This window comes from Prionailurus viverrinus, chromosome B3 (assembly GCF_022837055.1).
Source record: "Prionailurus viverrinus isolate Anna chromosome B3, UM_Priviv_1.0, whole genome shotgun sequence".
Lineage (NCBI taxonomy): Eukaryota > Metazoa > Chordata > Mammalia > Carnivora > Felidae > Prionailurus > Prionailurus viverrinus.
The window spans coordinates 17,275,880-17,302,173 of NC_062566.1; the positions used below are offsets into that span (position 1 = coordinate 17,275,880).

Consider the following 26,294-nt stretch of genomic DNA (forward strand, 5'->3'; position numbering starts at 1 on the left):
TGTGGCTCTTGCTGTGGGGAAAGAGTGGGGGAATCTATCCATCCATCCATCCATCTATCCATCCATGCATACGTATCCATCCATTTAATTAAATGGCATTAATTCTACTTAATTAATTCTGAACTCATTTCATAAAAGGGGTGAGACACCATTCTGGTCATTGGCAATACCCACAGCAGCAATCAGGACAGACTAAGTTCCTAAAATCTCACAGAGCACACACTGGGGGAAGGTGGAGCAGCCATTGAATTAGCACATAACAAACCACCTCAGGGACAGCGGCACCATAAGGGGAGATGAAGCAGGCCAACGGGATGCTGGTTGGCATTGGTCATGGTGTGAATGGAGACATCAGAGCATAGACTCGAGTGGGTATAGGAGGGAGCTGGGTTGCCATTCCAGGCAGAGGGGCAGGCCAGGCACCAGCCCCAAGGGGTGCCCACGTGGAATACTTCAGAAACGGCAAGAGGGAAAGGTGGCTGGGGGGAGAATCAAGCAGACAAGGTGAAGAGTGAAAAGGTGGACTTTTAAGTGAGCTGAGGGCCCCTGGAGAGCTTTCACAAGAGGAGTGACCTGCACTGACCTAATCTTTAAAGACTCAATCTGGCCATGCATCCTTTAGTGCAAAGGTATGCAATAACCAGGGGCTGCTATGGGCTTTCCATCAAGAGAGGCTTTTGTCTTTTTCTACAACATAGACGGAGGGCAGTGGCCATTAATGCTCCTGTTATAAACAGGCCAAGCTGATCTTACTCATCCCTCAGACCTGCGTGTAGTCGCCTCTCAGGACTCTCCCAGGTAGGGCAAGTCCAGTCTCAGCTGGACTCCATGGCTCCTTGTTCAGGTCTCTCTTGCAAAGAGGGTCTCTCTGCCCCATGGATGTTTGCTTACGAGTCTGGCTTTAGGATTACTGTCATTTCTGTGTGTGCCCCCCAACCCTAGGTCAGTGTCAGGCCTGGTATGCAGGTTTAATAAGCACTGCTGGTCAGTGTTGCATGGCTGCTTTGGGCAGTGCTGCCCCTCCCTGTGGGGTTTAGCAATTGGAGTACAAAAGGAAAACAAGGTACCAGGAGAAAAGAACCAATTGGCCATGAGCCCCAGACTCAGCCATGGCCCAGCCTCTTCAGCAGCTGGAACAAGGCTGGCCATGGGAGGCTTTCTCTTCCTAGGCAGAGAGGAGGCCCACTGTGCTCACTGAGAAAACGTCTGCCCTTAGACCAGACCACAGTGGCATGTGACCTGATTTGTGTCTTTGCCCACCTGTAGTGCTGAGAGGAGCAGTGCCTCTGCACACTTCAGTTTCTGAGGGCCAAAGGCATTTCCTTTGTAATGAGGCGGTTGTTTGACAAAGATGAGAGATTTCTTTTGTGTTCTTTCGAGATTTTACACACAACAAAGTGAAGAAATGTGTTCCACAGCAGGGGAATAGTTAATACATTATGATGAAATATGACACAACTACCAAAACATAAGAAATTCACAATATGATTTTAAGGGAAAAATGCTGGATTCCAAACTGTGAACACTGTGAGATCATAATTTCACTGGAAGAAGAGACAAAATACACCAAAACATTAAAAGTGGCCCTTTCTGGGTGGTAGAATTGTTGATTTTTATTTTCTTACTGTGACGAATGTGGAATGCTTTTATAATGCCAACAAACAGAAATGTGTTCTCTCTGGAATGGAAAGGAAGCAGGTAGGTGGGAGCCTTTGTGTCCCCCATCACCCCTGGCCAAGCCTGTGGAATGTGGCCCCTTGCTCTTAGGCTCCATTCTCCTCAGAGGCTCTCAGGCCCCTTTGCAGACCCAATGCATTTCCCTCTGTGGGTTTTAGGCATCTCACTTCTGTCCACTTGTTGCTGGAAAGGCCTCACCACAGGGCCAAAGAGAGGTTTGGGGTCCAGCCCTTGCTCTGGGTCATAGGATCAACTGTATTTACCTGGGGAGGGGAGTTTGACCAACAAGGAATATTCCAATATGCCAACTAAGAATATTCTCATTTGAAAGTCCCATCTATGGAGAGATCCTTCATTATAGGACTGAGGAGGACAGCCAGCTCTTGATGCCTGGGTCCCTGGCACAAATCCAGGCCTGTCTGTTAAAAGTGATCTGGCTTTATGTGTATAAGGCTGGGTCTAGAAGGGGTGCTTGAGCTTCCAGAAAGTCTACCATTGGGCCCTCAGTTATTCAAATAGTGACACTCATGCCTGTGCACCTGCTGGGATGGCTTTTTGCAACCAGGAAGCACACAACTCTGCTGAAGGTTGCTGACCTCTCTGCTTTATATTCCAATTACATAGATTCCCCTGTGATTTCCCCAAATGATATCTACGTCTTTTTGTCAGTCCACGTGCATGGACTACTGTCAGTGTGGTGGCTCTGTACCTACCCAACCTAATGTACTACTCCCCAAACTTCCTGCTCAAGCCCAACCAAGCTCAGACCTGCTTCCAAACATCCTGTTAATTCCTGCCTTCATGCTTTTCCATGCAGTCTCCCTACCTGAAGTGTCCTTTTTTGTATTATTTCAGGTCCTTCAAGTCTCAGTAAAATCCTGCCTCCTCCAGGAAGTCCTCTTTTATTGTTCTAGGTCATGATGTCTAATCCCCATCACTGCAGCTCATGATTAGGCCTCTTTCTTTTATATTAGGTTTTTTCTCATGTGTGCTCTGTGTTCTCACCAAGCCTGCCAACTACTTGACAAGAAGGGCTGAATTGTTGCCTCCATCCCTTGGGGACTCTTCCAGCTGAGTGATGTGCATGGCTCTACTTAGCATAGGTCTGTCCTTTAACAATGATCAGAGCAGGCCTGGGGTGCTGCCACCCTCTGTCTCTGTTGTAGAGCTTACCCAGAGAGGCGGCGTGTAAAAGGCAGTTCCCATCTCCTGTAGTGGCCAAAGGAAGAAGCCGTTTACAGCTCGTGCACACGGTGGACCACCAGTTCAGGCGACCTGAAACAGAAGTTCACTTTAGAAGAGAATCCCAGAATAGACCATTTGAATGTTTGCTAAGTAAGCATAGACATCAGCAGATGATTTTTGAGAGGGTTCTAGAAAACTTCAGTGGGAAAGTAGAACATTATGGCTATTTTCTCTTTAAGATAAGAAACGGTCAAATCCTCCCATCAATTAGCAAGAGGATTAAGACACTCAAGGGCAAAGCCTTTTCTCCTTGAATTTGGGAACATTTTATACACACACACACACACACACACACACACACACACACTTTCTCTGTGTGTAATTTCCTTGAACACAATTTCCCTTTCTGAAAGTTATTTTTTTCTCTTATACCATCCTTTTTTGATGCATACATACCTCCAAAAGTATGGTTTACATTTAATTTAACATATCCAAACCATTATAGCTACTTAGGTATATTCCTGTTAAATCTCATTAACACATCCAGAGACTTCTGCTTCCAGGAAGATGGAGTAGACATACTTTCTCCTATTCCTTATCTTAAGTACAACTAAAAATCATGGACATCATGTGTAAAATAACACAGGAAGACTTAAAAGTGGAGGAAGGGGCAGACTGACCGGGAAACTTGGGATCTGAGAAGCAACATGGTGGTAGGTTCTCTGGAGTTTCTTTTTGCCCCCCAATCCCAGACCAGGTACTGGAGAAGTTGGCAACCTGGAGACACCAGTGGGGGCAAAGGAATCACACTCTCTCTAGACAGTATTCAAGGAAAGGGGCAGCTTAGGAATACAGACAGTAACTGCTCTATTTCAGTCAAGAGCCACAGAAGAAACTATACCTCATCATCATCTCTGCCAGCAAAGGGCAAGAGGGGAGATGAAACTTCCAGCCTTAAGAGACATAATGAGCTACTCACCACCCGTTCCCCCAGTGCCAGATGGTGTCAGAGAATGTTGAAAGCATTGCCAGCAACTCAGCCCTGCTGGGTGATAATATGGACTCCACCCCCCACCAACTGAGAACATATGGAGAACTTGGCCTTTCACACCTCTCTGGTGGCAATAAAGTCCCTCTGCTCCCTCCCAGCAGTACAAGAAGCCCATGCCTTCACAGGTGTCAACAGAGGCAGAGTGGAGAACCTGTGCTTCTACCCTATTCTGGCAGTTATTACCAATCTACAACTCCAGACATCAGATGAACAGAAAAGGAGAACCCATCCGACCTGCGGTAAAGAATACTAAAGGGATACAGTAGAGAATACTGCAGGGTGCAAAGAAGGAATAAATGGGCTTTAAAAGGCATGTATGTTGGTAAATGTAAATAAATATTAGCTGTTTAAAGCAATATCATAAATGCCTTTTTGAGGATTAAAGTATATGTAGAATTAAAGCACATGACAGCAATAACACAAAATACGGAAATGTGTAATAAATGACATAAATCCTAAGACCCTTACATTGACCACCAGGAAGTGGTAAAAGGGCCAACTTAAAGTAATTCTAATAGCTTGACAGTGGGCTTTGGAAACTATAGGGTAACCACTACAAGAATAATAAAAGAATGTATAACTGACAAGCAAGTAATGGGGAAACCAGAATAATAAATATTCTTAAATAATTCAAAAGAATAATAGAGAGAAGAAAAAGGAGACACAATAAAACACAACATAATAAACAGCAAGATAATGGATTTGAACCAAAATATATCTGTATTTATATTAAATGTGAGTGAGCTAAATACTCCAATTAAAAGATACTGTCAACCTTGTTTAAAAAAACAAGTATATGCTGCTGACAAAAGACACCATAAACATAATGACACAGAAATGTAACAGTAACTAGGTAAAGATACAACATTCAAAAACTAGGCAAAGGGGCTCTTGGGTGGCTCAGCTGGTTAAGTGTCTGACTCTTGATTTCGGCTCAAGGTCATGCTCTCGTGGTTCATAAGATTGAGTCCCACATCAGGCTTTGCCCTGACATCATGGAGCCTTCTTGGGATTCTCTCTCTCCTTCTCTCTCTACCCCTTCCCCCTCAAGCTCTCACTCCATCTCTCAAAATAAATAAATTTAAAAAAAAACTTTGAAAAATAAAAAAAAAAGCAAAAATAAAGCTAGTGAAGTCCTATTGATATCAGATGTAGGTGACATTATTAAGGCACAGGATAAATGGATATTTCATAAATATGGCACAATAAAGTCAAATGTAAAATATAACAACACTTAATGTATATATACCTAAGACTTAGTCTAAAATATATATAAAGCAAAAATTGATAGACTCAAGAGAGAAATAAACAAACCCCAAAGTCAAAACTGGAGGTTTTTAACCAAATTCTCTTGATAAATGATAGACTCAACAAACAAAGACTTCAGTAGAGATTAAATAGAATTCAAGAATTTGACATGTATATAACTTGACATATATATAACACTTCACCCACAGACTGCAAAATAATTACACTTTTTTTTTCAAGTCACATGGAATATTTTCCAATATTGATCACATATTGGGCTATAAAAAAGTGTCAACAAATTTCAAAGGATTTGAAATCATTCATAGTATGTGCTCTGGTCATAATAAAAATAGGTTAGAAACCAATGAGAAAAATCAAGAAAAGTAGCCATCTTGGGCTGCTATAACAAAATACCACAGACTGGGTAGCTTAAAAAACAGACACTTATTTCTCACAGTTGTAGAGGCTGAAAATCCCAGACTGAAGTGCTGGCTGATGTGGTTCCTGATGAGAACCCTCTTCCAGGTTTTCAGGTGGCAGACTTCTTGCTGTGTCCTCTCATGGTGGACAGTGAGCTCTGATCTTTTCCTCCTCTTGTAAGGACACTAATCCCATCATGGGGGCCCCATCCTCATGGCCTTATCTAAACTTAATTACCTTTCAAAGGCCCTACTGCCAAATACCATCAATTAGGGATCAGGGTTCCAACATAGGGATTTAGGGGGGACAAAAACATTCAGTCAATAGAAGTACCCAATAAGGCAGTTTGTTCACTGAATGTGGCTGTCCCCCAAGGGGACTACCCTTTCAACTGCTTTCTAGGTAATGAGCAAGATGAACAGTATAGGAGTTATATAGACCTGTTTTGAAAATTCAATTCCTCCCTGGCCATTTATGGCTATGTTGCTTCTTTTTTTCTGTAGTGGAAACCCTAGGCTGGTCTGTCTGGCACACCCTCTGGGTGGAAGTTTAGCCAAAAGGGAACCTAGGGGATTCATACTTAGTTATGATTCAGTTTTATAAAAATACTTTGTCCTTCTTATGGCTAACCTTTGTGGATGAGAGGCACAGAGGTGATTAGGAAGAGATTGAAAAAGAAATAGGTAAGTTACAGGCATTGTGATGGCATAGGCCAATCTTGTGATAGAGGGGAGAAGCAACAACTCTAGCATGTAGGGAAAGAACATATCAGACTGCAGAATGTGTAGGGGAGGGAAGTACATTGATCATGTTTTACTTCTTAGGACCACCTTGTAGGTTTCCACATGAAGAAAAATTCTCCTGTGAGATATCCCAGATGTTGCACATGCCTCAAATATAGCAGAATCTTTCTCCTGTGACTGAGAAGTCTCAGGGTTTCTGCCAGCATCTATGAAGCCATGGAAGGCTAATTTATTAGCTTTCAAGTAAAACTTTGGACATCTCACAGTTATTGACAAAAAACATAGGCCTCATAAAATACAAAGTTTACTATCCATCAGGGGAGGAAGGTCCCACAAAATACAATAGGATGGGTTGAAAATATTAGAAGAACAGGAATGAACACAAAGTAGCCTGAGCCTTACCAGGACTGAAACCCGGCCTCAACTCATCGTTCTGTGGCCAGAGTAAGGTAATCAGCCACAGAAGGTGAAGAGTGAGCCCTTTATACAGGAGGACAACATCATTTGGAGTCTCTGAAATTTTATATTCACAAGGTCTACAAGGCAAGTAAAAAATTACTAGGTATGCCAAATCCAAACAAAAACAAAAAACAAAAACCAACCAAACAATAAACCCCAAGAGTAACTGACTGAAAACCAAAAGGGAAAAATGGGGTAAGAGAAAAAGGCAAACAGATTATCCACATTTTGAAGTTATCTGACAGAGACTTTAAGTCACTATAATTAGTATGTTCAAGAAAATAGAAAAAATGAGGCAGAAGCAATATTTGAATAGATAATCATCAAGAATTCTCTAAAATTGATTAAAGACACAATTTTTAGAGGGTCTGTAAATTCCAAAAAGAATAAATACAAAGTAAATGGCATATAGTGAAAATTAGAAAATTAGAGAGAAACTCTTAAAAGCAGAGGAAAAAGAGAACTATTACATACCTAGAGGAATAGTGATATAAGCCTACACAGAGTGGAATGAGAACATCAAAGTTCCAAAAGAAAATAACTTCCAATCTAGAGTTCTATACCCAGCAAAACTATCCTTAAACACTGAAATTGCCAGGAATGTAAGGTAACTTCCTCAATCTGGTATAGGTCACCTATGAAAAGCCTGCAGCTAACAGGATACTTAATAGTAAGATATTGGATGATTTCAACCTCAGATGGGGAACAGTACTCAATATTGATGATGGTCTGAACCTGTGCAATAAGGTAAGATGTTATGATAGAAAAGAAATGAATAGAACTGCACTTATCAGTAGATTACATAATTGTTTATATAGAAAATACTTAGTAATCTACCAAAACACTCCTAAGCCTAATAAGGGAACTTATATTTAGCAAGATCTCAGGAAGCAAGGTTATCTACAGGTATCATTTATATTTCTATTAAGTAGCAATATATGATTTAAAAAATGAAATAAAAAATGCAATACTTAGACATAACTCTCATGAAAAATGTTATATCTAGACTGAAAATTATAAAAATATAATACATTCCTGAGAAGATGTAAAGATTTAAATAAGTGGAGAGGGTAATTGTGCACATAGACTGAACTCCTTAATGATTCTGCATTCTCTCCAAGTTGATCTATAGATTTAACATAACCCCATGCAAAACTCCAGAAGCTACTTTTTAGAAGTTGACAACTTGATTCTAAATTTACATGGATTAAAAAAAAGACCTAGAACAGCCAAAATAATCTTGAAGCAGAACAAAGTTGGAGGACTTACAGTTCCTGATTTGACAGCTGATTATAATGCCATAGTAATCAAGACAGTGTGCATATAAGAGAGACAACTAGATCAATGTGACAAAATATACAGACCAGAACAGACCCACACATTTATGATGACTTAATTTTTTTAAATGTTTTTATTTTATTTTTGAAAGAGAGAGAGACAGACAGACAGACAGACAGAGAGACAGAGAATCCTAACAAGGCTCCACACTCAGTGAGGAGCCTGAAGAAGGGCTTGATCCCACGACCCTGGGATCATAACCTGGGCTGAAGTCAAGAGTCGGATGCTCAACCCACTGACCCCCCAGATGCCCCTTATCTTATATTTCTAATGTTATGGGAAATTACTGTTGATGTATCTTTGTTTTCTAATGAAGCATAGTTGAGATACAATGCTATATTAGTTTCAGGTGTATACCACAGTGATTTGACAATTCTAAACATTAGTCAATACTAACCCCAGTAAATGTAGTCACCATCTCTCACTATGCAACGTTATTACAATATTATGGACTATATTGCTTATGCTGTATTTTTCATCTCCATGATTTATAACTGGAAGTTTGTACCCCTTAATCCCCTTTACCTATTTTATCCATCCCCCTCCCCCCTCTCCTCTGGCAACTACCAACTTGTTCTCTGTATTTAAGTCTGTTTATTTTGTTTTTCTTTGTTTTGTTTTCATATTCCACATATAAGTGAAATAATATGGTGTTTGTGTGTCTGGGAAACTATCTCTCCTTTAAATACGAATGGTAATCTTGCCACATACAGTATTCTTGGTTGTAGATTTTTTCCTTTTAGCATTTTGACTATATCAGGCTACCATATGGTATTTGTGACATATTATTTTTTATTTGGGGAACAGAATATAAAAGCCACCTCTTGGGCCTTCAACTCTGTGGAATTTCCATCAAGTGAGAATGTTTCTAATAGATATTTCCAAGAAGTTGTGAAAACACTTGATTATTTTTTTTAAGAAAGGGAATAATACTAATAGGATTGGAAGCATTGGGGGGCATCACATTATTTACATTCCAACAAGCCTTCTGTCATTATTGACAATTAATTTTAATAAAGGGTGTTACTGCTTTCAGTCATCAATAATGAAATATGAAGGGCAAGAGTTACAAGTAATGCTGGGCGTTAAGGCTCTCAAAAGTACATGTAGTCCAGAGTTGGGAGAGTTATTGCTTAACAGATTGCCACATTAACAAAGTTTAATATAATAAACCGTGTCAATAATGTGTTTAAACTGGATACCTATCTCCTCTACAGTGCTTCTTGGTTAAGATTCAGTAACTGGATTTAAATGGTAAGTGGTTTTATTCATATTAAATAATTGTACCCTTAATTCTAAATGAAAACATGTACTAAAAATAACACAACAAAATTAAATGGACAAGCCTCTATTATTGATGATGCTAATGCTTATGTTAACAAATTGGTGTATTCTCACCACTTGCAAATCATCTTATTAAAGCTAAATGAGAAATGCAATTAAGGGTCTTAACTGACAGTGCCACTGGATAACCAGTCAGAGACACAATTAGAAATAACATGCCATCAGTTGGTAACTTCTTTTTTTTTTTCCAGGCTATGAAATAGCAACTTGTCTCACCTGACTTTTTCAAAGCTTTTTAAAACATCCAGGCTGGGAGACATTAAAACTGGGTTGCCACAGAACGAAAGAAAATTACAAGATTCTCGCACAGCATTAACAGAGTGGCTGTCACCTGAAAACCCAACACATTTAATATTAAAGTGGGATGGCCCCATTCATCCTCTGAATTTGTTTGAGGCTGACAGAGGCTCCTCTCAAGAGCCAGTGGGTACAGGGGTGTTAGCAGAGAAACAGGGGAAGGACAGGGAGGTGATATGCTAATGAGGCAGGTGATCTGCATTAATGGGCAGACTCCATGGTATGCCCATCTAATAGTATTCCCTTCCATTCTTGCTCATAGAACGCTGCTATGTCTGGTGTTTTTTTAGGGAAGACAAGATTCCTTCCCTGTTCTGTGGAACAAATGTTGCTAGGAACAAGACAATACATGCAATTCCATGATCCTTGCCAGGGACCGTGTTGGTGTGGCCACATACTGTCACTCAGCCTAGAAGATGGAAAAGAAATCTGCTGGGGCAGCTACTAGGAAAGTGTTGTTCATCCTTCAAAAGGAACATAGACAGGGCCTCTCCATCCCTTCCCTGAATACTGTTGTGTGAGGATATGTTGCCAGATGCATCTACAGCCATGTTGTATCCTGAATGGAGGCAGCACTGACCTGCTGAGGATAGAAGGGCAGAAATCTGGGTCCTTGCTGACACTGAGGAGCTGCCAGCCTTACCATGAGCTTCCCTGTCCTCAGACTTCCTGTTCTGTGGGATAGTGATGGATTCTTGGCTGAAGGTCCTGCTGGCTTGGGTTACTGTCTCCTGCTCACTGCAGGGCTGACAATAAATCACTCAGCTCTGCATGGGAGGGTGCACATTCCCATTTCACAGACAAGGAAACAGGCTCAGGGAGTCAATGAACATGCCAGGGTGCACTGAATCTTAAAGGGGCCGTTGGTCATCCAGGGCAAAATCAGATCATGAACAAAGCTGATCTAATTTACTTGGACACAGTTGAGTTTGTCGGCAAGACAGTTTTAACTTCTGTGAGCTGGTATGATTTCAAAAAATATATTCTTCAAATAAGTAGTGGAGCTGAAGCTCAAATTTGTTACTCTGAAGTCATAGACCTAGTCTTTCTACTATGCTTCCTTAGAGAAACAAGGGTTGCTCATTCTCCTTTTCTGGCTCTTGATCTTGCTGTGTCTTGCTTGATTTTCTCATTCCATTTTTTTTAAGTTTACTTATTTTGGGAGAGAGAGCATGTGCATGAGAGCTGAGGAAGGGCAGAGAGAGAATCCCAAGCAGGCTCTGAGCTGTCAATGTGGAGCCCCATGCAGGGCTCAAACCCACAAACCATGAGACCTGAGCTGAAACTGAGAGCCTGATGCTTAACCGACTGAGCCACCCAGGCACACCTCATTCCATTTTTACTATTAAAATTTTGAAGAGTGCCGAGGGAAGTACACCCATCATGCCGAACCAGGCCCCTGTGAACCCTTGAACCCTCTGTCGTATTTACTTTAGCTCTTGCCTTTTGATGTAAAAGAAAAAATTAAAGATTAAGTTGAAGTTCCCTTGATGTGTCTCCCCAGTTTTCATTCTCATTCCTCCTTCCCCAGCAGTACCACTACATGACTTTGGTGACCTTTGCATTATAGAACATAAAAACAGATACATTAAAGGTTGAAAAATGTGTGTTGTGCACGAGGCTTCTTCCTCTGCCTCTGGTTCCCACAATCAAAACCATGCTATTTCCTTCTTTCTCATATTCCTTCCTCCCTCTCTCCCTTTGTTCCATTCCCTTCTACTTCTGTCTCTGCCCACAATGCCACTCGTTGGGATTGCCAGTGTTCAGGCAGAGAAGGATCATTCCCTTTCTTTTCCCATAGAGCACACAGATCAGACAGTCCACTGCTCTGACCTCTCTTTGTTCCAACGACTCTTCCAGGAACTGGGAGAGTAAGCCAGAGTCATATGGCCCCTGGGGAGACGTGGTGGGGAATAAGTCCCATTGGGTCATTCAAGAATGGGTTATGAAATAATAGGCTGGTACCCTTGAAAAAAATCTGAAAAACAAAAGAAAAGATAGGGGCGTATTCTTTAAAAGAGGCAAAAGAGATACAACCAAAAGCAACGTAAGAATTTTGGTTGGGTCTTGGAATGAAAAAAAATTAGAAATGAGATTTTGGGGCTAATTGGGAAAATGTGAATACAGACTCTATGTTAGATAGCATACTAAGTAAATGTTTATTTTTCTAAGGAGTGACAGTGTTCTGGCTTCATAGGAGAATTTTCGGATACTTACAATACACATTCAAAAGGTTCAGAAAAAAAGTTAAAGGCCAGGTTCTGTGTGGTAGGTGTGCTTCCCTTGGCACTTTTCAACACTTTCACAGTAAAAATAGAATAAAAAAAAAAAGAGCTGAAGCAAACATGACCTAACTGAAAACTGGTGACTCTGGCCACAAAGTTAATAGGTACTAATCTTTCAGCTTTCCTGCAGATTTGAAAATGTTTAAAACAAAAAGAATGCCATGTGAGTTTGTTTTGGTTTTACACTTGTAAATGGAGAAACTCTATTCTGGTGCCAAAGACAATATCTATATAAATTAACTCATTTGTCTTGATTTAGTTTTAAAAAAGTGGTTGAATTCAGTTAAACACACTTGGGGGGAATCTAACTGGTGCAGTGACTAGTTTTACTAAATTTTTCTCTTCAATAGATGAGTTGGAATTTTTACAGTTTGGTTATAATTTTTGTATTTTTCAGAGACACACAGCCCTGAAGCTTACAGGTGATTTCTCTGATGTGTCTCAGGTCGATCCCCTTTTGCACCCATGAGGACAGCATTAATAAATCATCATCCTTTTCAAGGCAGACATGCTAATCAATCATCAGTCTTTCCACAAAGGAAACAGAAGACCACTCATACTTTTCAATTCAGAGCTCTGTGCGATAATGACCAATTGTTTCATGTTGACAATGGGGACATAATGAATTATTCACCCAAAAAGCAGGCTTTGGAAATCCTACTCCTGTAGATCTGAGGCCAGAGTATGAGATAGTCAAGGGCTCAGAGAGGTAGCCAGCGGAGTGGTTAAGCACAGGGACCCGGAACTAGATTTTCTGAGTTCAAATCTCAGTTTCACTATTTTTTAGAAGGGTGACCTGGAGAAGTTATTTTGACTAATGTCTCAGTCTCCTCTTCTGAAAAAGAGTAGAATTTTTATGAACAATATGTTATTTACTATTTGGGAAGCACTTAAAACAGGGTTTGGCATATAGAAAGTACCATATATGTGTTTTTCTCAAAACAGGTCCAAAAACCTGGGTTAAAGTAAGGAATGTATTTATACATAATCTAATGAGTGAATAAGTGAACCACACCCTTTTGGATTAAACAGTACCTTCACATACCAAGGTCCTTTTGAGGGTAAGTAAAGAGTTGCTTTTGCATTTATGGAGGAGAAGTCTAAGGGAGACTCTTTGCACTCAGACTGCCCAGGGCTGCTCCGTGAGGTCTTCTGAGGCACGATGAGGCAAGGACCAGAAATTAGAGGCGCTGTTTAGAAGTTTGTACAGCAATGGGCCTTGCTGCTATACTTTCATTGAATTTATAAAAGTATTGGTTCAGAATAAATTGAAAGCTTAAAAAATGGTCTGTCAGTACAGAGAGCTTGAGAAACCCTACTAGAGGTCCCCAGAAATGCAAATTTCACCCTTGAATCAAGTTAAACTTTTTGCCTACATTCACTGTTTAATTTGTAGTATTGGTAGAAAGACGCTTTAAAGAAAAAAGTTTAATAAGTCTGAGGGGAAAGGAATCACATTAGGAATATAAGAAAAGAGGAGGAGCCAAGGTGGCCTTACAGGTTATCATATCTGAAAGACCAAACAAAACGACTGTTTAAGAACACTTTACTATTTCTCATATCCCTAAAACCTCATATTGATTTTTACTTGTTATTCTCTATTTAATTATTCTTAATTTCTTTGTCATACTTAGAGAATCCAATTTGAAATATGATCTTGTGTGCATGTGTAAAGAACAGCCAAGAAAGCGGGAGCTGAATGTTTTGTCCTCAGTCATTAGAAGACAGAAGCCCCTCTTCCTGAAATGAGTGGGAGGGACAGATTTAAAGAGAAAAAGGAGTCAGAGGAAATAATCCTCTTTGTCAACACTCCTTTGAAATGTATATCCAAGCCTGAAATAAAGTGTGGTCAATCCCCAATGACCAAAATACAAATATGGAATGAAATTAGAATATGCACCAACTCTGCATCTCCTGTGGGTGAAGATATTTTGCCTGTTTAATTACTTCACAAGAATCTGCAAAAAGGCTTTGAGATTCTGTGATGTGGGGAATTGGGACCAGGGATTCCCCTCACACCACGTGAAGTTAGGAACCTCAAGACCTATCCCCTAAGTGTAAAGATCAGAAATTATTTTCCTCCTGGCAAAGGAAGCTGAGAGGGAAATATGTCTCTTATAGACTGGGCTTAGCAGAAAAACAAAACAAAACAAAACAAAACAACTCTTTCCAGACATGTTGTAACTATTGACTTGGCTGTGACTTGAGCTAAAACTGATTTGTGGCTTGAAATGTCTAAGCAAAGAAATTAACATAAAGATTGGTTATAGGATGGTAATTTCCTTTGGGAGTCTGGCATAAACAAAGAAACAAATATATCACTCAACATGGTTGAGAACACCCTCAAGTCAGGCCATCAGACTCCCATGGATAATATCCTGCTCACAACCCCAAAACCCAACAGGAAAGCAGACATCATGAATAAGAGTTATAGACCCCAAGTCATAGCTACCTATGAACTTGAAGATAAAAATGGTCAGCTACAGACTATAAACAAATATGCTTAAAATGTTTAAAAGACATAAAAGAAGGAAACAATTAAGACCAAAGCATAAGAAACAGATTTGGAAAATAAAAATAGGACTTAAAAATGGAAGAGGATTGGGGCACCTGGGTGAAGTTGGTGAAGCATCTGACTTTGGCTCAGGTCATGATCTCATGGTTTGTGAATTTGAGCCCTGCATTGGGGTCTGTGCTGACAGCTCAGAGCTTGAAGTCTGCTTCAGATTCTGTGTCTCCCTCTCTCTCTGCCCCTCCTCCACTTGTGCTTTGTCTCTCTCTCTCTCTCTCTCTCTCTCTCTCTCTCAGAAATAAACATTAAAAAAATTAAAAAAAAATGGAAGAGGATAATAGAAATAAAACACAGTTTTACATTGAATTAGACAATGTCAAAGAAAAAAGATATGAATCTAAGTCAGAAGAAATTATTTAGAATGCAATTAAGAGGGAAAGAAAGAATATGAAAGACAGGCTAGTAGACATGAAGAACAGACTGGAAAACTCTAACATCGTCTAACTGAAATTCAGAGGCAATACTCAGGAGATCTCAATGGAGGAATTTTTCAGAAAAAATATATAGAAATAAATTCAAAGATTTAATAAATGTAAGACATTCCAAGCAAGAAAAATAAAATTAGTTTACTCCTTGATATACCCTAGTGAAACCACAGAATATAAGACAGAGAAAATATCTTAAAGTAGAATAGAAAAAAATCATCTTCAAAGTAGCAGACTGACAGCCGATGTCTCAAAAAAAAAAAAAAGAAAAAAAAGAAAAAAGGAAAATAAGCCAATGCAATATCTTCAATGTGGTGAATGAAAATAACTGGCAACCTAGGGTACTCTGTCTAGAAAAAATGTTTTTCAGAAATGGAGGTAAAACAAAGGCATTTTAAGACTAATAAAAATGAAGAGAGTAAAATCAGCAAGATTCCCAAGGAAATTCTAAAGGATGAACTTCAAATGGAAGAGCTAATACGTAAGAAGTAAAAAGAAACAAAAATGGTAAATATATGGATAAGTCTAAATAAACACTGACTGTATAAAACAACAATAATAATGTCTGATGAGGATAAAGCATAAAATTAAAATAAATGACAATAACTTATAAATCAAGAAGAGGGAGGGTGCAAATAAAATTAGACTAGTCTAAGGTCTCGGTATTGTCTGGGTATAGGTTGAGATGATGAATCTGGGATGTGATTCATATACATGTTATATGAATTGGGGTAACCTCTCAATAATAGAAAGAGGAAAAGAATGAAATAATTAAAAAAAAGACATATCTAAAACATGAGAATACAAAAGTACTAAATGTAAAAGTATGGCAAATGGTGCTTCAGACCAATTTTAACCTAAAGAAAGCTAGGATAACTGAATTAATTATCAAATAAAATAAACTGAGAGGAAAGAAAGCATTACTAGAGTTAAATAAGCTCTCTTTAAAATGTTCAGCACCTCAGTTCATGAGGAAGACATAACTTTAGTTGCTGTATTTAATGACACAAATCGATTTAAAAATCCATTAAAATAAAAGGAGATATAAACAAATGCACAATCATAATGGGGAATTCTCATGCATCAGTAATTAAGAGTCCCAGTAAAAAATAAATACATAGATTTTAACAATAAACGACCAAATGTACATATATAAAATAACACAGTCCACAATAGAAGACTATGTTCTTTTCAAGAAGACATGTGACATTAAGAAGACAGAAAGATCATATTCTGGTCGTTAAAGCAAAAGGTCTCAATAAATTTCAAGTCAAACAGATCATGTTCTCTGACTATACAACAATTAAGGCAGAAATCAATAGTACAAAAGCAACCAGAAATATTTAATGTCCTTTCCACATATTGAGAAGTCAAAAAATACTTCAAATAATTCATAGGTCAAAGAATAAATAAAAATAAAAATAAGAATACTTTTGAATTGTACAATAACACAAATGCTATATTTCAAAACTTGTAGAATGTGGCTAAAATAGTAATTGAGGAAAATTAATGACCTTAAATACTTATGAGAGAAAAGAAGAAAGATTAAGAATTAATGACTTGAGGGGCGCCTGGGTGGCGCAGTCGGTTAAGCGTCCGACTTCAGCCAGGTCACGATCTCGTGGTCCGTGAGTTCGAGCCCCGCGTCAGGCTCTGGGCTGATGGCTCGGAGCCTGGAGCCTGTTTCCGATTCTGTGTCTCCCTCTCTCTCTGCCCCTCCCCCGTTCATGCTCTGTCTCTCTCTGTCCCAAAAATAAATAAAAAAAAACGTTGAAAAAAGAATTAATGACTTGAATATTCATCTCAAGAAGTTAGGAAAGGAACACAGTAAATAAATCCAAAGTAGAGGATAATAATATAGATCAGGAGTCAGTAAACTTTGGTCTGTGGGTGAAACATGGCCAGTGGTCTATTTTTATATGGCCTGAAAACTAAGAATGTCTTTTGTATATTTAAAAGGTGTGTGTGTGTGTGTGTGTGTGTGTGTGTGTAAGAGAGAGAGAGAGAGAGAGAGAGAGAGAGAGAGAGAGAGAAAGGAAGGGAGGGAGGGTGAAAGGAGAGAGGGGTGTGTGTGAGGGAGAGAGGAGAGAATGAAAATGTGATAGAGACTTATGTGACTGGCAAAGCCTAGAAATATCCCTCAGATATGAATGGGAAATAATGGCACTTTCAGATCAATAAAAACAGAGAGTTAACTGCCATCAGGCCTGCACATAAAAACAAAACTAAAATCATATCATACCAGGATGGTATAACAAGTCTAAATCTGTAGCTTCAATGTATATAAAACAAAAGTTGATAGAATCAAAGGTGAAATAGAGAAACCCACAATAACAGGGGAGCCTTTAATATACCTCTTTCAGTAGCTGGTAGAACACATGGATAAAAGTTCAGTTAAAGACAGAGAAGATCTGAACAACAAAATCAACAAAGTTGATATAATTAACACATATAAAACACTATACCTGAGAAGGACAGAATTCAAAATTTTTTTAAGCACACAGGGAGTATTTCCCAAACTTCATCATATGCTGGGTCATAAAGCAAGTCTCAATTAAAATGCCTGAAATCATTCATTGTATATTCTTTGACTATAGAGGAAGCTAGAAAAAAACCACTAAAATATCCCACATTTTCTTAGTCATTAAACAATATACTTCCAAACAACCTAGGGATCAAAGAACAAAAATTGCAAGAGAAATTAGAAAATGTTTTAAATTGAATGATAAAGCAAATAACACATCAAAAATTGTAATATTCAGCTAAAGCACTGCAGAGAGACACTGCAGAGAGATGTGTTGCATTATAGCGTACTGCCAAAGAAGATATAATGGCATAAGCTTACATCTCCTGAAGCCAGAAGAAAGAGTAGCATATTTAACCCAAAGGAAGAAGATGAAAGAAAAAAATAAAGAGCAGAGATTAATGAAACAAGAAATAAATGTACAGTAAAAAATCCAACAGAGGCCAAAATAGATTCTTTGAATAGATAAGTGTAATTTTTAAGTCCCTAGCAACATTATTAATGAAAATAAAAGGGAATTACTAAATATCAACATGGGAAATGAAAAAGGAGGCATCACAGATCCTAATACATTCAAAACTAGTGAGCGTTAACACCAATAACTAAAATGAAAAGACAAATAATATGGAGCAACCAGAACTCTAGACAGTAGAGGAGCAAACTGGTACATCTGCTGAAAAATATTATAAAGCTAAACATGTGTAAAATCCTATGACTCAGCAATACCACCCCTAGGTATGTTTCTGCAGAAGTGTATACACATGTTTACCAAAAACATGTATAAGAATGTTCACAGCAGCACTATTTATAATAAAATACTGGAGACAACCCAAATGTTATGGACTGAATTACCCACTGCCCCAACCCTGCAATTCATATGTTGAAGCCCTAACCCCTAGTGTGGCTGTATTTGGAAATGGGGCCTCTGAGGAAGTAATTAAGGTTAAATGAGGTCATAAGGTTGTGGCCCTGATCTGAAAGGATTAATGTCCTTATAAGGGACACCAGGGAGCTCGTTCTGTTTGTCTCTGCACCTATGTACTGAGGAAAGGCCACATGAGGGCACAGCCAGAAGGTGGCTGTCTACAAGCCAGAGAGAGTTCTCACTGAGAAAACTACATTGGATGGTACCTAGATCTGAGACTTCCAGCCTCTAGAATTGTGAGAAAATAAATTTCTGTAGTTTAAGCTGCCTAGTCTCTGTTTCTTTTTTTTTGTTTTGTTTTGTTTTTTGTTTTTTGTTATGGCAGGCTGGTCTAAGACACCAGATGTCCATCAACAATATAACAGATAAATAATTTGGAATAGATGCATACATTGCAAATCAAGAGTGGTAAGAATAAATTATAATTACACTTAACAATATGACTGAATCTTACAAGCTTAATAGTAAGTGAAAGAATCCAGATTTAACCCATTTATGATTCCATTTATATAAAGTTCACAAAGAGGCCAAATAAATCTATGCTGTTAGAAGTCTGCTTTCTTTTTTTTTTAAGTTTTAAAATGTTTATTTATTTTTGAGAAAAAGAGAGAGAGAGAGAGAGACAGAGAGAAAACACGAGTGGGGGGAGGAGCAGGATCTGAAGCAGGTTCCAGGTTCTGAGCTGTCCACACAGAGCCCAATGTGGGGCTTATGCCCATGAACCATGAGATCATGACCTGGGCCAAAGTCAGATGCTTAACTGACTGAGCCACCCAGGTGCCCCAGAAGTCTGCTTTCTTGATCTGAATTTCTAGATAGGAGTGCTTGTTATAGAATGTGTTGTTATGCACTGAACTGTTTTCATACTTTCCTGTATGTGTGTTATGTTTCAACGAAGAGCTTATAAAAAAAAAAGGGTATTGGGCCTAGCTCTGGAGACTACATCAAAAGAGAGAGACAGTTGGAAGACGCTGGCACCTGAGAGGGCATTTTGAAGGCAAAAGAAAAGACCCAGGTAAGATTCCTGAGAGCTCGTGCTTGCTGGATAAGAATCCCACTTTGCAAATATTTACATTCCACATTAGTTTCCCCATACACTGCGGAGGAGTGTTTCTGAAATGTCGAAAAGGCAGTTTCAATAAAAATAAGACTATAAAGTCAATAAAAATAAGACTAAGTCATAAAACCACTAACATATACTGTAACTAAAGTATATTTCAACACAACATTTTTCCTATTTCTACACTGAATTGTTGATAGACTGGCTTCTCATAGATCTAGCCACCATCAATTTTATTTTACCACTTTTTAAATCATCTGACAATTCTGTTTTCTAACCATTCCTTAGATACCCTCCTTCACTTTCTTTTTATTTCCCATATTTGGATTGCCAAATCGAATCCGTTTTGGTGCTTTATTTTTCCTCACACAAATAAAAATGAGAACAGTGACAAAACAATAGTGATAATGAATTTTTTTTTTGATTGTATGAGATCCGTCCACTAGATATATCACATGAGTTTCATTTATTACTACACATTATGAAACTCTGGGATCAGTCACCACATGTCAATGCAAAGATTGGGGGCTGTTGTAATTTGTGGGGCCCCCTCACTTTGTCTCCTTGTCCAACGCTTCTGCTCAATGCCATCAGCAATATGTTCTTCTATGACTGAATGAACTTTGCTGCTTACTTCATATTTGGCCTCTCAAAGAGCAACCCCTTGGAGATTTTCTCTGGTATTTGTGATTTGCCCTTTTAAGAAAATTAAGAAATCATGCAATTATTATTTGGAATGAAAAACTCAGCAGAAAACAGCTTGAGGGAAAAGGTGACAGTTTGCAAGGTTCTGAGTAGAGCTGAGGAGGTGTGATGGAAAGAGCAGGGTGGGAGGCACCTAGAGCCAGTTTCTGATGGCTCTGCCATTTTACAGGCTGGGTCACAACAGGTGAATGGAGGTGCTTCTCTGAGTCTTCCCTTCCTTACCTGTAAAGTGGATGGATATCCAACAGGCAGCTGATGGCAGATGTGGAGGTCAATAATGCCAAATACTGCACAAAGCACACTGTTGATGCTATGAAAATACATCGTGGCTATTATTATCAAAATCACAGTGTCATAGTGCCTACTCCACCCCACTTCAGATACCACATCTTTCAAGAGAGCCCAATAAGAGGGTCTGCTTTCCTCAGAGGTCTCAAAAACATGCTGTTTGAAATCTGAAACCATCAAGAGTGGGATTCAACCCAAACATACTACTTATCCAAGTGAAATGGCTAATAAAGGCACATGAGGAGGTTGAGAAAATCCCTTTGACCACAATACATTCTACATGATTTAATCTCCCAGTCTGGATCTTTAAGCATAGCAGGATTGTCAAACTTCAAATAAAAACATCGCATCTGTGGTAGGCAGACTTCTTAGGTGGCCTCAAGATACCCACCTCCTGGGGGAATCCTCTCTCCTTGAGTGTGGGTGGGATGCCACCCCCATGACTAGATTACATTTCCTGGCCATGTGAGGGGTTTTGTATATGTAATCAGTTGACTTCTCAATTGACATCCAAGGGAGATTATCCTGGGTGGGCTTGACCTAATCAGGTGAGGGTTTTAAAAAGGGATTTGATGGTCAGAGAGGCAGAAAGTCAGAGAGATGAGAGAGAAGAAAGGAGGAGAAGGGATGAGTGAAGAAAGGAGAAGAGGGAGAAGGGAGAAGAGAGAAGAAAGAGATCCCCTGGGTGGTCTTGAAGAAGTAAACTGACGTGTTGTGTAGAGGGCCATGTGCCAAGCACCTAGGTCTCTAGAGTGGTCTTCAGATGCTGAGAGCATCCCCCACCAAGAGCTATTAAGCACACTGGAATCTCAGTTACTTAGCTGTGAAGAACTGAATTCTGACAATAACCTGAGGTGTTCAGAAGTAGATCTCTCCCTAGCTGGGCTTCCAGCTGAAGGCAGTCCCCGACAAGTGGATTTCAGGCTTGAGGGGCCCTGGGCAGAGGGCCCAGCTAACACATCCACACTGCTGATCCACAGAAACTGCAGGACAATAAATTTGTAGCTGTTAACTGTGTGGTAATTTGCTACCTAGCAACAGAAAATGGATACAGCATCCTTTAGCCAGAAGACATGCAAATCGGAATTCTGTCCATTTGTCTCACCTTCTTACCCTGGGAGAGTTTAAAAATTTTTTTAAATGTTTCTTCATTTTAGAGAGAGAGAGAGAGAGAGAGAGAGAGAGAGAGAGAGATACAGAGACAGCATGAGGGGGGAAGGGGCAGAGAGAGAGAGGAAGACACAGAATCTGAATCAAGCTCCAGGCTCTAAGCTGTCAGCACAGAGCTCAACATGGTGCTTGAACTCAGAAAAAACTCACAAACCACAAGATCATGACCTGAGTCAAATCAAGAGTTGGATGCTTCATCGACTGGGCCACCCAGGCGCCCTTCTTATGTCCACTTCTAAACCTTCTCTCCTTCCTCAAGACAAGCAGCCTCTTGGGAACCTGCACCAGGAAGCTTGCTGTTCATACTTTTCCTGTTATAGTTCTGCCAACTTCAGGTCACTGCCTCTTGGTCCTAGAGACATTGGCCCCTGGCAGAGGGACTGCCTCACCACCCCTTCCCCAGGCAGGCTTAATTATTGTCCTCAGGTCGCCTCATACATATCATCACACACTACCCATGTCATTAGGGTTGTCTCTCGCAATGTCTCTCCCCTCTGGCCTGTGAGCCCAGAAGGCAGGGCCATATCTCCTCTGTGGGGGCTAAGACACAAGGGGATTGAATAGGCACTGAACTGATCTTGGAAATGTGGTCCCAGTGGCCCCAGGCCTCCCCTGCACTGGTAGGAGAAGGAGCAGAATGGCCCAGAGAAAGCATGACCTTCTGATCTGAGGGAGATGGTGACATTGCTTTACATGCACAACACTGAGCCTGTCACTCCAGGCCAGGTAAGGTGCTCTGCCCAGAGGTGGGAGACCAGATTCGGTAAGTTTTGGAAGCCCCTTTGGTAGGATTCCATTCTCATCCTCCAGATCTTTTTTTTTCTGTTTACTTCATGAATCCAATGTAAATAGTGCCATATCCCCCCACTTATGAAAAGCTTTCCAGGGGCGCCTGGGTGGCTCCAGTCAGACTAGTGTCTGACTCTTGGTTTTGGCTCAGGTCAGGATCTCACAGTTTCGTGGGTTCGAGCCCCACATTGGGCTCCATGCTGATGTTGCAGAGCCTGCCTGGGGATTCTCTGTCTCTCCCTCTCTCTGCCCCTCCCCTACCTGTGCTGTCTCTGTCTCTCTCAAAATAAAGAAATAAACTTGAAAAGAAAAAAACCTTTCCAACATTCTCAGCAACCTGACGCTTTGCATAAAACAGGGAAAGCACCTGAAGCTACCTGAAAAGGTGCTGATTTTATACAATTTAGATAATACTTTTGCCTCAATCCTACCTCCCTCTCTTCCTGTATGCTGCCACGTTCACTTTCTAGAAAATATGTAATAGGATTGGTCACCAATGTTGTGCTCTTAGGGTAGGGAGAGGATACCCTGGAAAGCAGCACATGTGTTAGATATCTCATTATCCTCAAAAGCTTAAAACAAATAGAAATTCAGCACATTAACTGCTCATCTACCTCAAGTGGTGCACACTGTGAAGCCGTGCTCCAAGGGACAGAATCTGGCTCATGTCAGACCCTAAGGAGATTGCTCTTCCGGGAGGTTGGGGGGGCTGCTTTCCACCTTGTCATAGGCTGTTCCAGGACTCTGAACCCAGAAGAGGAACCACAGAGGTGTAAATTCACCACACAGCTGGCAGTCATCTTGCATCTGGAAGGAATCCTACGTATCTAGAAATTCTTTCTCATCTAGAAGGAATCTTGTATACCTAGAAGTAATCTTTCTAGGTCTGAGAGTTAATACCATCTGAAATGGGGCACCCTCCTCTTTCGTGCTACCTTCATTCAAATTTCTTACAGGGAACATTATCATTTTCTAAATCTCAGTCAAGCCCACATATTTAGTCCCACTTGGAAGGTAACTGAATCATGACAAAACTTAAGTATGTGCCTGGGGGGATGGAAGCCAAGGCTTGGTGGTTTGATTTCAGTTGGCTTCCAGGTGAAAGCGTTCTTAAGGCTGTTAATCAGATGTGACCACCCTGGGAAGGTGACCCAGCTATGATAAATGCCAGTGTTTTCCAGCCTCTGCAGAACCAAAAATGGCTCATCTCCAGTCAGACCCAGGATGGGATGCCCAAGATGAAGGCATTCTTCACACAAACAGTGTGATTGGGAACAGGGTACAAAGCTCCTATTTCTAGCTTTGACAGAAAGGTCATTCAGTCTCCTCACACAATAACTTCACTTAAGAACTGAAGACAGACAAACAAACGTGGGAACTGGCACTGTGAATAAAGAAAAAGAAAACAAAAAAAACAAAAACTTGAGCTCCTGCAAAGGAGAAAATCATGGGTGAACTCCATCAAGGGAGGCTGGCGTATTACGGGGGAAGAACTATTAGTCACTCATTCTGCCTTTTCCAAGCATCGTTCCTGATTCATACATGATAATGGCACCAATTAACTTGAGCTTTGTAACAGATGGTTACCACACAGTTTAAAAAAAGATGTCATTTTGCTCATCACCCACTAAGACACTGAGAGGAAAGAAAACAAAACTTGTTAATTCTCTAGGAGCAAGATTAGCACATCTTGCCCTAAACGTGACCCTATGATTCTTTTTAATGTCACTTACAGAGTGACTCCACCCACCCAGGGTCACTGACTGATCCCCCTTCTCTGGGCATCACTGTGCCTTGCCTGTACTTCTGTGAGTCCCTCCTGCGGGACTGCAATGTTTTGCTCTAGGTCTGTCTTCCTGGCATTTCTGCCCAGCTCCAGACCTCCTTATCCACCTGGTACTCAACACAGAGCAAAGTTGTGTCAGGGGTGCAGTGGGAGGTTGCTATTAAAGCTCATCTCCTCCCCAGGGATTTCTTCTCCCACTTCTCCCATTTCAAACTCCTATATCTATATCCTTAACCCAGGCCTCTCCTGACCTCCAGACTCTCATGTTCAACTAGACAGCAATGTCACACAATGTCAGCAAAGTCTCACTAGAATCTCTGACTTTGCCTGCCCCTCCTGGCCCCTCCATCGCCCCCCCCAAGCCTGCCCCTCCCCCAGGGTGTCTGCATCCCCCCATGGCACCACCATGCTAAGGAAGGGCAATATTCCTGGGGTCATGCTTGACTCAGCTCTTTCTGCTATGCCCCCCATCCAGTCCATCAACAAGTCCTGTGGGTCCACCTTCAAAACAGATCTTGCTTCAATATCTAGCTTCTAGCTTTTTAAATATTTTTTAAATGTTTATTTATTTTTGAGATGAGAGACAGAGAGGCAGAGCATGAGCAGGGGAGGGGCAGAGAGACAGGGAGACAGAGAATCCAAAGCATGCTCCACACTCTGAGCTGTCAGCACAGATCTGGACCCGGGGCTTGAACCCACGAACTGTGAGATCATGACCTGAGCCAAAGTTGGGCACTCAACTGACTGAGCCACCCAGGTGACCCATCAATATCTATCTTCTTCTTGTTACTTCCACTGCTACCCCCACAGCACTGGCCACCTGTCCTCCCCTGGGTAAAGTAGCCACCTCCTCCCAGCTCCTCCTCCTTCTCATCCCCCTTAGAGTCCATTCTCAACAGAGCACCAGAACACATCAAATGTGTTCCTAAAAATGTCACTCACTACTCAAAACCCTCCTGGGACTGCACATCCTACCTATGGTTATGCCCAAAGGCTCACAATGGCTCCAGGGGCCCCTGGCTACCATTCTTCTGCCTTCCTTTCCAACTCCTCCAGCCCTCATTCCATCTGCCCCTATGCCTGGCCTTCCTTACATGTGCAAGCCTTTGAAGCCAAGCCCCCTCTGCCGGGAATGCCAGAGCCCCATGTCTCCATCTCTCCCTCCCCTGCTGCCCTCAAGAGACCTGCCTCGGTCTCCCTCTCTTCACCTTATATCCCCTACCTTGCTTCTCACTTTCTCCACAGCTCACCACCTCACTTCCCATTTATGTTCTACCTTTGATTGGTTTTCTTTCCCACTAGAATTTAATCTCTATGAGTACAGGAATTTCACCCCAGCACCTGGAATGAACAGGCTGTTTCATGGGAGCACAGTGTTGTGTTGGGTGACCTTGTCTTGGTTTGGCAGCTGTCACACATCTCTGACTACAAATGGAAAAAAGTGAGGCTCCAGAGGGTCAGGTAACTTGGCCAAGTTCTCCCAGCTGACGTGGGACAGCCCAGGTTGGGCTGACACTGGATACCTTCAAAATCATCCACACACCTTACCACTTCTCTGGCAGATTTGCTTCAACATGACTACCTTCCCATGGAGACAAGACTCAACGCCACAACTCAAAGGTGTCCCTAAATATTTTTTGGCATCTGTATTTCAATTTCTCAAGTACGCAGTAACGACTATATTACACAAATATGCCCTTTGGGTTCACAAGATCACAGAAGCACCACATACCATCTTGCCCACACTGTGGTGGGCTTTTGGACAAGGCATGAGTGGTTACTCCTCAGATCTAGAGACCTATGGTCTCTGAGTCTTCTTACACATAAATGAAGTAGATAATCTGATTGAGAAATTAATGGTGTCTTGCGTTTTCCATGGCAGGTAATCACTAAAGAATGAAAGGCATTGTCCTTCATCTCTCAGGGGGTCAGCACTTGTATGTACTGAAGACCTGGTCCTTCTGATGCCCCAAAGACTGTCACAGGGTGGGAATAGGTTTACC

The 26,294-nt window shown here is 40.8% G+C and overlaps 1 protein-coding gene across 1 annotated transcript in view; it reads right to left on the bottom strand.

The window, feature by feature from the left end:
- Positions 1–26,294, bottom strand: part of OTUD7A (OTU deubiquitinase 7A) — a 183,623-nt gene that overhangs the window by 45,519 nt on the left and 111,810 nt on the right. The window contains exon 6 of the mRNA XM_047864481.1: positions 2,851–2,952. Coding sequence (XP_047720437.1) covers positions 2,851–2,952 — 102 coding nt within the window. The remainder of the gene's footprint in view (positions 1–2,850; positions 2,953–26,294) is intronic.